General features: G+C 38.8%; 1 protein-coding gene across 2 annotated transcripts in view; it reads right to left on the bottom strand.

The window, feature by feature from the left end:
- The window catches only part of TRPM5 (transient receptor potential cation channel subfamily M member 5), a 66,483-nt gene that overhangs the window by 14,963 nt on the left and 39,140 nt on the right, over positions 1–12,380 (bottom strand). For both annotated transcript variants that reach the window (XM_081950266.1, XM_081950265.1), the window contains exons 15-16: positions 9,956–10,068; positions 5,221–5,313 (exon numbers count right to left, since the gene is read on the bottom strand). In XM_081950266.1, coding sequence (XP_081806392.1) covers positions 5,221–5,313; positions 9,956–10,068 — 206 coding nt within the window. The remainder of the gene's footprint in view (positions 1–5,220; positions 5,314–9,955; positions 10,069–12,380) is intronic.

Raw genomic sequence — 12,380 nt, 5'->3', positions numbered from 1 at the left:
CTAAAAAGGGAAGGTTGGAGACTGGACGATAATTAGCCAGCTCCATTGGGTCCAGTGAAGGCCTCTTGAGCAAGGGCCTCACCACCGCCTCTTTCAAGGCAGTTGGTAGGAAGCCCTCACCCAATGAGGCGTTCACCAGGCCCAGAAGCCAGCCTCGTGTCACCTCCCAGGATGCCAGTACCAGCCAGGAGGGACACGGGTCCATTGAACATGTGGTGGATCGCAGCCGTCCATGCAACCTGTCCAAATCCTCGGGGGCAACAGAGTCAAACTCCTCCCAGAATGGTCTCACAAGACTCACTGTTGACGGCTCGTCCGGCCCACTGGAGGGGGCCCATCCGCTCCGGATCTGAGCGACTTTGTCCTGCAGATATTCCCCAAACTCCTCTGCTCTACCCTGCAAGGGTGCCCCCCGCGTCCCCTGTGACAGGAGAGAGCGGGTCACCCTAAACAGGGCAGCAGGGCGGTTATCCGCGGACGCAATAAGAGCGGCACAATGTCTACGTTTGGCCGCTCTCAATGCCACAAGGTAGGTCCGTAAATAGGCTCTTACCTGTGTTCGATCAGACTCGGAGCGTGAGGATCTCCACCTGCTCTCTAGACGTCTCCTATGGCGCTTCATCACCCTTAGCTCCTCGGTATACCAAGGAGCTCGGGTGGATCGCTGCCGCAGGAGAGGTCGCAAAGGCACAACCCGGTCCAAGGCCCCAGCCACCGCCGTATTCCAGGCGGCCACTAGGTCCTCCGACCGAGCGCGGGTCAGGGCTACAGGTAGTGGCCCAAGTTCCATCTGGAACCTATCCGGTTCCATCAGGTGCTTGGGGCGGTACCAGCTTGGAGAGGCTGGCTCCGCCTCCTCGCGGTGGGGGGTAGCGGAAGGGAAGTCGAGCCGGAGACATGAGTGATCTGACCATGACAGGGGAGTAATGACTAAGTCCCCTATTCCCAGATCACTCGTCCACTGTTCAGATACAAAAATAAGGTCCAGTGTGTGACCGCCCTCGTGTGTGGGGCCCTGAATTAATTGGGTCAGGCCCATGGCTGTCATGGAAGCCATGAACTCCCGAGCCACCTCAGATGCTGCTCCCGTCGACGGCAGGTTGAAGTCCCCCATGACCAAAAGCCTGGGGATCTCAACCGCCGTCTCTGAGATCAGCTCGAGGAGCTCGGGCAGGGCCGCTGATGTATAGCGAGGAGCCAAGTATACAATCAGCAGGCCCAACTGCCTCCCTGGGCCCCATTTCACACCTAGGGATTCACAACCGGGTATCTGAGGAACAGTGAACTCTCTCGGTTCCAGACCATCCTGTATAACTACCGCCACCCCACCACCCTTACCCAGGGCCCGAGGCTGATGGAATGCACAGAAACCCGGTGGGCACATTTCCACGAGGGGTAAACCACCCTCGTGGCCCAACCAGGTCTCCGTTATCCCTGCAAAGTCCAGCTCCCCCTCCGAGATCAACTCACTAATGAGGGGGGCCTTGTTGGTTATGGACCTTGCATTGCAAAGCATCAGCCGCAGGCCCTGGCTCTGTAGTTCCTGACCACCTAGGCTGCGGGGGTTGGTACAAACGACCGGGCGTAGCCAACAGCCACGGTCTCCCAACCGACCTTGTGATCTTCTCTTGTCCTCGCATCCCCCCCTCCCCGCGACCGATGTAATAAAACAACCCTCTACCGGAATAATTTGTTCCCTCTCCCCCCCCCCCCACCCCGCTCACTTCCCTCCTGGACTCACCTGTTCGACTGGCGCTGGCTTCCCTCCCGGCCTGGTTAACCCACCCCCCCTCCCTGGAACCCCCTAAAAACAATGTAAAACATTTGACTAAAAATCCCCTCAGCTTCCGTTTCTTCCATGAATCTGCCAAGGGCTCAGACTGACTTTAGAGAGATGTTGATCATTCTCATTTTTCCCAAATTCTTCCATAAAAATTAAGCACCTTCATCCAGTTAAGTTTCCTCCCCAATTCAATTGTAACTGCTATATTTAAATAGATTTATTCTCCATCTTATCAAAATACAAGAATATTTAATGAATCTTTTTAATAATGACATCCAATGAAATCTTCACTTCATTGATATGTCTCTGATTGCTCTTATTGATTCCAGTGGTAAGTTGATCAATAGATACCCAATCATTCCCCCCCCCCTGAGATTCAGATCATATTGATACAAGTTCATAATGTTTCAGGGTCCATCTAATACAGTGGTTCTCAACCTGTGGGTTGGGACCCCTTTGAGGGTCGAACGACCCTTTCACAGGGGTCACCTAAGACCATTGGAAAACACATATTTTTGATGGTCTTAGGAACTGAGACATCAATTTTATGGTTGGGGGTCACCACAACATGAGGAACTGTATTAAAGGGTCACTGCATTGGGAAGGTTGAGAACCACTAATCTAATACCAAAGAGCATCAAAAGAACTGATGAGTGCAAATCTCAATGCAAGTCAAATTTACATTCCTATGAATAGTGGTGGCATCACATTCTCTCTAAAGTGACCCTTAATGAATTGAAAAGAGGTTTACATCTAAACAGCATTTCTAATCTGAATTTATGATCATTTATGAGCAAGCATAGCTAGTTTATGATAACAAACATCTGAATATGTGAATAGATGTAATGATATTTGAAATATTTGAAACAACCTTGGGAGGTGGAGAAAGGTGAAGATGCTCCATAGATCAGATAAGAAGGAGAAGAGCTGCATAATGGGTAGAGAAAGAAGCTCAGAATGGACCTTCCTAAGCTATCAGACTACAAAAAGAGACCAGAGGAGATTTGTACTTTCAGACTTGCAACATTTTTTTAATGTAGACTTACAATGAATTAGAATTAGCTCAACTGGTTGCATTTTCTGTCCATCTACCTACTGCAGGAAGGCTAACAATAGCTCATTTAATGAAAACAGGGAGTGGGGGCACAATAGCATTTTAACTCTGGAAATCAAGTTAAAATACTCCAGAATAATGCTCCCTGAATGCAACATAGCTTACTTCTGAGTTGATAGGCACAGTGCAGATATTGTGAAAGAGAGTCTCATCTCTTCGTCTTTATTGACATTGGTACTCTGATGCCAGAGCATCCAGGGTTGTAGAAGGGAGTTATAGAAGCCTCTATAGGTTGAATGAAGTTCCAAATAATACCAACAATGGAAAGTCAATGGACTTTGAAATGAATAGAGCTAGCTGACATAGCAGAATTGACTGCCTTGCTTAGAGACAATATTTTGACTAAATTTCTTGTGACTTGGAGACCACTGTTTTCTCCTTATCTTACAAGATAAGGAAATAACTTTTGACTTTGGAATTTGAAGACTAGCGAAATAGTGTAGTTTTTCAAACATACTGTTATTCATATTTGACAATTTATTGTGTGTTAGACTAAAATTAAGAGAGTATGAATATTGGTTTTTAAGAATGTTAATTAGTGTTTTATGGTATTTTAAATGTTGTTATTACTTAGAAAGGAACAACTTAGAAAGAGGTTGTAGTATTGTTTTATTATCGCTGTACTAGAAAAAGTTGAAAGTCATTTTTTTAACATATTTGTTTGATGTATTATTTTTCTATCACTTTTAACTTGTCCTCTTATTTCCCTCTGGCTTTCCCTTTTATGTTAGTCTAAATTTTAATTTTGTTTTTTAAATTGATTTTTTTAAAAAGAGATTAAAATTATACTCTGATTCATGGAATGCTCTCCAATGGACAACTAACTTTAATGATAGCATATTTTGATTAAGACACCTTGTTATGAGGTTTCTGGTGAATTTCATCTGATATATCATCTCTTTTCATTAATATATTTATATTGCTGTTTTGTAACAGCACTGGTAATGGATGGTAATGAACACTAGGAGCTGATTCTAAGGAGTAGGACATGAACAGAAAGAAAACTTTCGAATGAAGCTCAATGGAACTGACTCCTACTACAGTTTTTAAATTTCCCCTGGCACTTTTATTAAACATTAAATGTAGCCATTATAAAAAGAGCAATTCCTTTGAGCTTTGGGTGAGCAAGTCTGCAGTGAGGTTATGTATACATTTGATATGCTCATCCCAACCATTCCCATAGCAACAAACTAATATTAAAAAACCGCAGTAATAATTTCACTGCAGGAAGATCAAAAGCAAAGGTGGTCAGGGTGGATATTGTATTAAAATTCATCATTAAAGAAACAGTGGAGGAAGCAGAATTCAAGCTGCCTAGTGACTAATAACGCTTGAGGGGGGGGGGGGTTCAGCATATTTTTAAAAGAATCACAAACCATCTTTTTGTACGTAATGGAACCAAGCTTCTCAACATAGTGGATTTAGATCTTGCTATTTATATTTAATATTTAAGTAAAACAGCAAGAATTTATATATTTTAGCCTAAGTGACAATTATTTGGCATCCTAACTAGGGGCTGAACTCAAACCATCTCCTACATTACATATTTTTTTGTCTCTACATATTCCATTCATTTCATTAGAGCTTTGGGGCAACAAATATATTTAATAAAGCAATGAAAGAGTTTCTTGGGTTTGCATGTTCACTGCGAATTGGAGGTATAAAGATAATTATTCCCAATGATCAAGTATCTATAGCCATAATTTTGCTATTGTTCTTTTTGGAGGAAAGCATTAATAGGACTTCTTCATTTAAAAAAAAAAATCTAGATCTCCACAAATAGATATCTGCAAAATGGCATTCAGTCAGAACTGAAGAAGATTCTTGGATGAGAAGTGAAACGTCTTCAAGCAAAACAAAGAAACTCCTATTTCCTTTTGAAAAAGCATAGTTTTGGGACAGCTATGACCAGGATGACTGAGAATCTCCATAGCCAAAAAGGCATACAGTTCTAACTTCTAAAGACATAATGATAGAAAGTCCTACTGCCCCATGAAACATTTCAATATATGCAAAAGGAGAAGCCACACAGTTGTGACTCGTGGAAGGGTACCAACATGCTGTATTTTTCTCCGCATTCTGCAGCATTTGTGCAGGTGGATTTTCATACTCATAAAAAAACTGTTAAACATAGCCGTTAAAAATAACAAATTGAGGGATTCAAATGTTTAGTAAAGTACAGTTTCGACGTTGTAAAGAAAAGTGCATCCTTCATCAATTTTAAATCACATTCTATATTAACATGGTTGGATGGTCATAGCAATTACAGTTAATAAATGCATCTTTAAAAAAAATATTTATAGAGCCATGTATGTAACCTTACTCCGTTTTTGTGTAGGACAGCAAAGTCCTTTCTGTACCAGGGCTGTCAAGATATTTGAATGATTCTGAGTCCTCCACTGACTGTGACTCCTCACTGCAAAGAAATAGATTTAATGTTTAATGCTATTGAAAACAAATTTGTTTTTTCACAGTTCAAGTGACAATGCAATTTTCATTTTTGAGATTGCTACAGTAACAGATGCTCTTTGCACATATTTGAGCCATGCTTTTTAAAAAATGCACACAAGAGTAATTATATTAGAAAACATTACAAAAATGTATGAATTTTATCTTATTAAATTTTACCTCAGCATAAAATTAAAACCAAATTTACCTCAGCATAAAATTAAAACTAAATTCACCTCAGCATAAATGACAAATCCAAATTAAAATTAGCAGAATCATCCTTCTGAGATTTTTTTAATATGCAATTTAAATAAATCATAGATCATATTGCATCTGAATAACCTGGTGGAGAATATACATGTGGAGCTGGCAGTTATGGTACACTTTTGCCCAAGGAATTTAAGGAGTGGGGGGAGAACAGTTGTGAGGCTCTGGAACTACAATTTAGGTTGTTAGGTATGGAAGCACAAAGAAAGTATCTTAAGACAGGTTTTTTTTTTCCATAAAGCAATGGCATTAACAAAAATGGGCAAAATGCCAGACAGCAGGACAAAAAAACAAGGCTGAGATAGTAACACCACTTCTGCCATCTTGCCTATTTGGATGCCACTATCAGCACCCCTATGGATGCTCCCCTCTTGAAGTATACCTTTTCTATGCACAGGGTTAGTTAGCCCAAGAGAAGCTAAAAGTTCTCAAGATGGGAACAAAATGATACCCTGAGAAAATGAACCTGAGCTTCACAAGATGCAGGGAGATTTTTTGGGACACACGGGTTTCTATACAAGGGACACACATTCTTTCTGAGACAAGTTCAAATCAGGCTGCTGATACATCGCTTCAAATAGAATATATAAAAAGCTTTCTATCGGTGGTGCCTTTAGAAACAAAAGGGAAATGAACAGACCTGTCCTCTGGTGCCTGTGGCATCTCTGAACTCTGAAGTCCAGCTACAAATTTGTCAGTACAGATTTGTAATAATGTTTGAAGTAAAAAAAATGAAATAGTAAGTGGCCACCCTGGAGCTCAAAACTAAAGAAAGGAGGCATTACAGCAAGAGCAACACCCGAAGCAGCTCTCCATTTAAAGAAAAAGAAACAAAGGATGACAAATAGCTTTGAGGTCCTAACAGAGGTGAAAGCTCTAGTTATTTAGGGAAAGAAGAAGAAACAACACAATTGGGCGAGAAAACCAAAGGTAAAATCTTGAAAGGTAGAGGGGATGCAATTGTGGAATATAGACACACACACACACATCCATATACACATACACAACAAAATGTGTTTGTTTTTCCTCTGTCCTAGACTGTAGCAAAATGGCAAAAATGCATCTCTATCATCAAGGTTTTCGCTATTGTTTGAATGGTATTTTATTCAAATTGATTTCAATTTTTCATTGCATTGATTTTATGAATGGTAAACTGCTTTGATTGCTCCTACAAATCAGGAAGACAGGGCATACATTCAACAATTGCATAAATACATCGCAGCTGCACCCTGAAGGAAGAGAAGAGAACAACCACGGTAGTTGACCTTTATACTACGAAGAGCAGAAATCATTAGCCAGATCTGTCAGTGCATGAAATACTATTCTGGGTGCTAGAAGCACAGATCAGAGTAACTTACCAAGTCTATCCCTACTTATCTTTGCAAATGATAATGCCAAAAGCAACTAGTACCATATTATCAATTAGAAATAGACAAGCAGCATTTTCTGCTGCCTGATAGTTTCAATGCTCCTCTCTTCAATTCTACTGCCTCCTTTGATTGCTCTGATTATATTCTAGCAAATGTTCTCAAACAAAACTTGGTGTAAGTTTTATTTAATTTGAACAAGATTAATATTCTCATATTCTTGATGCAAACTCTTTAAGAAGTAAGTCTACTTCAACTACTTGTGTCCATGCTACATTTAGTCTTTCTAATTGCTTTAAAATTTCCAGAAAGAAACCCATGGATTCTAATAATTCACTTGCAACTCTTCATTTGTTGCAAATTGTTGCAGAATCAAACATTAAAAATATTTTAGATTTTATGCTGCTCTCCTGAGCATAAATAGTCCCCGCAATGCACTCTTAACATCTTTTTCAGTATTATAGCCATAATGTTAGTAAATAGGGAATCATATTCAGGACTAGATGTCACAAGTTTTTTTTTCCATTTGCAAATTTTCATTCTTCTTACTATTTCCTACTTTTATTTAACTTCGCTCTTCCAGTACATTTGCTATCCTTTTTCGTTCTAGGAACCACCTTCTATATCAACTTAATAGTCAGCTCTACTTGCTGGATGATAGGTAGCACTTCTGACTGCTTTCCTACCAATAAGCTCTCTACAACAGTAAGCCTTCTTTTAGATTTTTTAAATTTTAATTCTCTATCTAATCTTTAAATCTCTTTCTGCACTGGGTCAAATAACTTTTGCTCAATAGCCAAAAGTTTTATACAGCAAAAAGGATTGTTCAGTGAGAGAAGTTACGAATACAGTCATTATTAGAGAGCATTCTTAAGGCTGGTTCTTTCATGAAAGCAAACTGGGTTTGATTTAAGAAAAAACATTATGATAGGAAAGTCTAAGTTAAACAGAACCGGTAGCATCTTCTCCATGATGGAGATAAAGTAAATCAAGTGAGAGCCTAAACTGCATGCCTCAGAAGAAAAAGAGACAACTAATCTGAGAGAGGATGGAAGTGATGAAAATTTAAAGCTTGTTACATAGATAAATGCAAAACTGTAAGTTTTCTGGAAAAGAGAAGCAGATAAAAGGATGAAGTGACTCTACTAATTATCTTGACATGTATTGCTCCTAGTGGCCTTTAGGCTTACATACTCAGAAAAGTGATTCATGCAAACTTGATCCCTTGATTTTATCACTTCTGTAGCATAATTATTTTAAAATTGACACATGGAAAAAGCAGAATTCAGACAGAATCCAACTTAGAATCACTTGGAACTGAAAGAAAGTGTACTTCTATGTCTATATTTATGCATCATCCAAATGCAGAAGAGGGGAAATTGGCTGAAAAGGCAGCTTAAAATACAATCACTAATTAAATATATTAAAAGGTCATTAGGGAGCATGTGTACCCAGAGACATTTGCAAAGAAATGTCATGTATAAAAGTTAATATGCTGCCCCAAATCACAATGAGTTGAGCAGCCTATAGGTTTGGTTTATAGATTAATTAGTACCATAAAAAGCCAAGTATGACAGTTGGAATGCTTAGTTTCAAAGGAGAATACAATACTGGCATAATGACATACCTTGTAAAATGCAACCACCTCTGAATATGGCTTTTATAATAGGGCTAAGGTGCAATGTCCTGGGAATAATATTGTTCAATGTAAACCTTGAAAGGACATAACTGACTACAATTCTGGAAATATGAACACTTGTTCATAGCATTATAATAGGTAGCAATATGAAGAATCTCAAATGATTTAATAAAAGTACATGATATTTTTTCCCTGATAAAAATCGTGAGAAGGGAATCTGAAGAGGAACATCACTTTGATTCCCCTTGCGCCAGGAACATAATTGCATGCTCCAGTCCCTGAGAAATAAGAAACTTGTCATTTGAACTATAACCACTTATCTTTGACCATTTGTTTCCTCCCTAGCAAAAAGTATAATACACAGCATAACACGCAGAAATTAAAACAAGAGCTTTCTGTCTGGTTGCATCTGGAATGCTAGGAAGGAATTCACTACCCATTACCATCTTTCATAAAGATCAAATAACCCCGATTCTTGCCAGTAAGGACATGACTCAGAGATAAAAGAGTTACTGTGTTTTCCAAATGGGTAAAAAATAATGTTGTTTATTTCCAAGCAATCCGAATCTGGTATCCCTCACTGGGTTTCTCCCACCCAGCTCTTGATTCCCCAAGCTGTTTGCCTTCCAATCAGATACCACAGGGCTGAATTCTTGCATTAGTTATTCACCTGGACAAAATGTTCTCATGATCTTTTGGAGCTATTACTGTCCTCAAAGTTCTAACTTTCTTCACTGATGTCTTGGCCTTAATAAATCATCTTTAAAGGGAAAGCAGAAGTCAGGAACAGAGGGCTAAAGATTGTGAGTGATAAGAGAGTTTGCTTTCTCCGGTAACATGGTGTTTTTTTAAAAAAATCTGGGTTGAGTATACTTTTTGAACTATATTCTAATTACAGATATAAAGAGCAAAGTTGTCTCTATAAACATGTTTTAAATGGAGAAAGTAGAATATTTTATTTTCAGAATATAGAAGGAACCTATTCTGTTGCCATTTCAGTATTTGCAGGTCACTGTTAAATTAGTGAAATAGCCCTGATAAGAAACACAACCAGGAGTACCAGCTGTATCTCTATTGTATGGTTATGTTAACAATCTTGCAAGTCTCTAGGTACCTCTCTTGTCTCACACTTTTACTCTCCTGAAAACTAAGGAAGTCCCTTCTGAGACCCTTTTACCACCCTTCCTTCTTCAGGCTCAAATTTCATTTATCAGACCATTGTCTAGGCTTTGACACTTCCTCCTGTCTCCCAAGGCCATTACAACACACCACTACAATCACTATCCTTGCATTCACTTTTTTCTTCCTCTTGATGCAAAAGAATCTATGGTTCATACCTGAATGAAATCAAGTTAGTGTAAATCAGGAAAGGGCACCAAAATCCACAGATCAGATTCAAAATTGGGGTGGATGTTGACATGTCTCCCCACCAAATTTTTGTCAGAAATGCCTGAAATTTAGAGAAGATACATGTGAAAAATCAATGATGTAATAATACAATTAAAAAGCTAAGAAGGAAAGAAAAACACCAGAACATAGCCAATCATAGCAGTCAATACCAAAATTAGCAGGGATTACATCAGATAAACAATCAAGCAGAAAATAATACCCTGATTGAGAAATTACCAAGGAGGAAACTACACCATATCAATAATGGCAGGGCATACTACTGTTTTCTTTTCTTTTCTTTCTTTTTTACAAAAACCACACTCACCTGCATGGATGATACTACTTAGTTAGGTAATGAAATGTCTGCAAACAAGCAACCAATCTCAGAAAGTACCAAAGACATACAAATACATTTTACTTTGCTCAATAACAATTATAATAAAAAAAAACTTTAATGTATATCATAATGCTTGGCTCTTTTCTTAAACCCAAGAGGCTAAAGTTATTCAATGTAAATGTGTTTTTCAGCTTTTCACCTGTCTCTTAGGTTCCTCACCACAAGAGCTTCTGGAAATTCTGGAATGAGTGCAAATGGTTTTGAATGAAAACAAGGCATATATTTCATAGCCAGCTGTTTCCCCTAAAAACTAACTCATGAATCTAGTCAGTCCTGCATTATCTCTGTGAAGCTTTTTATTTAAAAGAATCAGACTTCTTTTGTTTATAGTTGAGGACTATACTTTCTTTTTTTTCAGCTTCTGAGGGTCTTTTTCATTTTTTTTCTTTTATTTAAAAAAATGTATGGCTGTCTACTCACTCTCATTGACTCTGGGTGGCTTACAAAAATATTTCTTATTTTTAGATATTCTTGTATCTATTTTATCAGTTACTCCTTTTAAAAAGGGGAAAAAATTGAGCTATTGTAACTTGCAACTTAATGCTAATTTTGGATGACACAATCGTGGAGGACACAATTGTGGAGAGCAAAAAGTACATCGCTTCGGACATGACGAAAGGCTGCCCGTTTTTACTATACCTCTGGCTGATTTGCTGAGTCACTTTAGGTAGATTTTTTAAAAGAAGTCATTGTGGTGAGATGGGTGGCTATATAAACTACTTTTAAAAATGAAATATCTAAAATAAAAGAATAAAATAAAATAGTCCTTCTGTTGTTAGATTCTTGAAATGGCTTCTCTGTTGCTTTGTATCTATAGCTTTGTGATTTGTAAAATATTCAATATGTGACATTTAAACATTTACTATATGTGTTTGTCAGCCTCGCCAGACCAAATTAGAAAATCAACTTCCCAAAAAGATCAAAACTCTATTGAGATAAGCCACCATAGAATCTTGCAATTCCAATTGTGCTTTCTTCCCTTCTCTTCTTTTACCCCAGCAAATTGGAGGAGGGGGCATTTGGCTGAGTTACTTCTGAATATTATCTTGCTTCCAGAACCTCAAGGTGGCTGCCTGTGGTTTTTCAGGTGCGTTTCAAGGTATTGGTTACCATCTTCAAAGCGCTTCATGGCACGGGACCTAGTTACCTGCGGGATCGCATCTCACCTCATACATCCCTGCGACCAATCCGCTCTCACAGGGAGGGACTCCTCCAGGTGCCGTCCACTAAGCAGTGTCAACGGGCGGCGCCCAGGAGTAGAGCCTTCTCTGTGATGGGCCCAACCCTCTGGAATGACCTCCCCCCGATATTAGAATTACTACCGACCTCCGCTCCTTCCGACAGAAACTTAAGACCCACCTGTTCCAATTAGCTGGCCTGGCTCATTTATAGTCCCACTTTCAACCTCCTGGCAAACACCTTATTTTGGGGTAATTTTTAAGGGTAATTTTAATTTATATTTGAATTTTAATCTATTGTACAGTGTATAACCTACCTCCTCTGTCTATTTATGTATATCTACCTATATTTTTGTATTTACATTGTTTTAATATGTCTGTACACCGCCCCGAGTCCTGTTTAGGAAAGGGTGCGGTCTATAAATTAAAGATTATTATTATTATTATTATTATTATTATTATTATTATTATTATTATTATTATTATTATTATTATTATTATTAGGATGTTTCAGCCTTCCTTATCCAAGGAATGGCTCTTACACATGTCCTCAAGAACATCTCCCTTAGTGTTTATGGTGTTTTAATTTCTTGCGGGCTACCTTAGGATTCTTGATGAGCTGACAACTCAGAATAATGCTCTTTTGTTTATTTATGGACCTTATTAACAAAGGACAATCTTCATTGTTAATGTAACTTCATTGTTAATATAACCGAGGAAGCAGTCAGTCATTGAATGAAGTTCTAGATCAGGGGGGTCATCCAGCGGGTCGGATGTATCATATGAAGGCCACAGCCA

This window comes from Natrix helvetica, assembly GCF_964273705.1.
Source record: "Natrix helvetica genome assembly, chromosome: 1".
In the NCBI taxonomy this organism is placed as follows: domain Eukaryota; kingdom Metazoa; phylum Chordata; class Lepidosauria; order Squamata; family Natricidae; genus Natrix; species Natrix helvetica.
The sequence above is the reverse complement of the archived record's forward strand: the minus strand, read 5'-3'. Positions and strand labels throughout refer to the sequence as shown.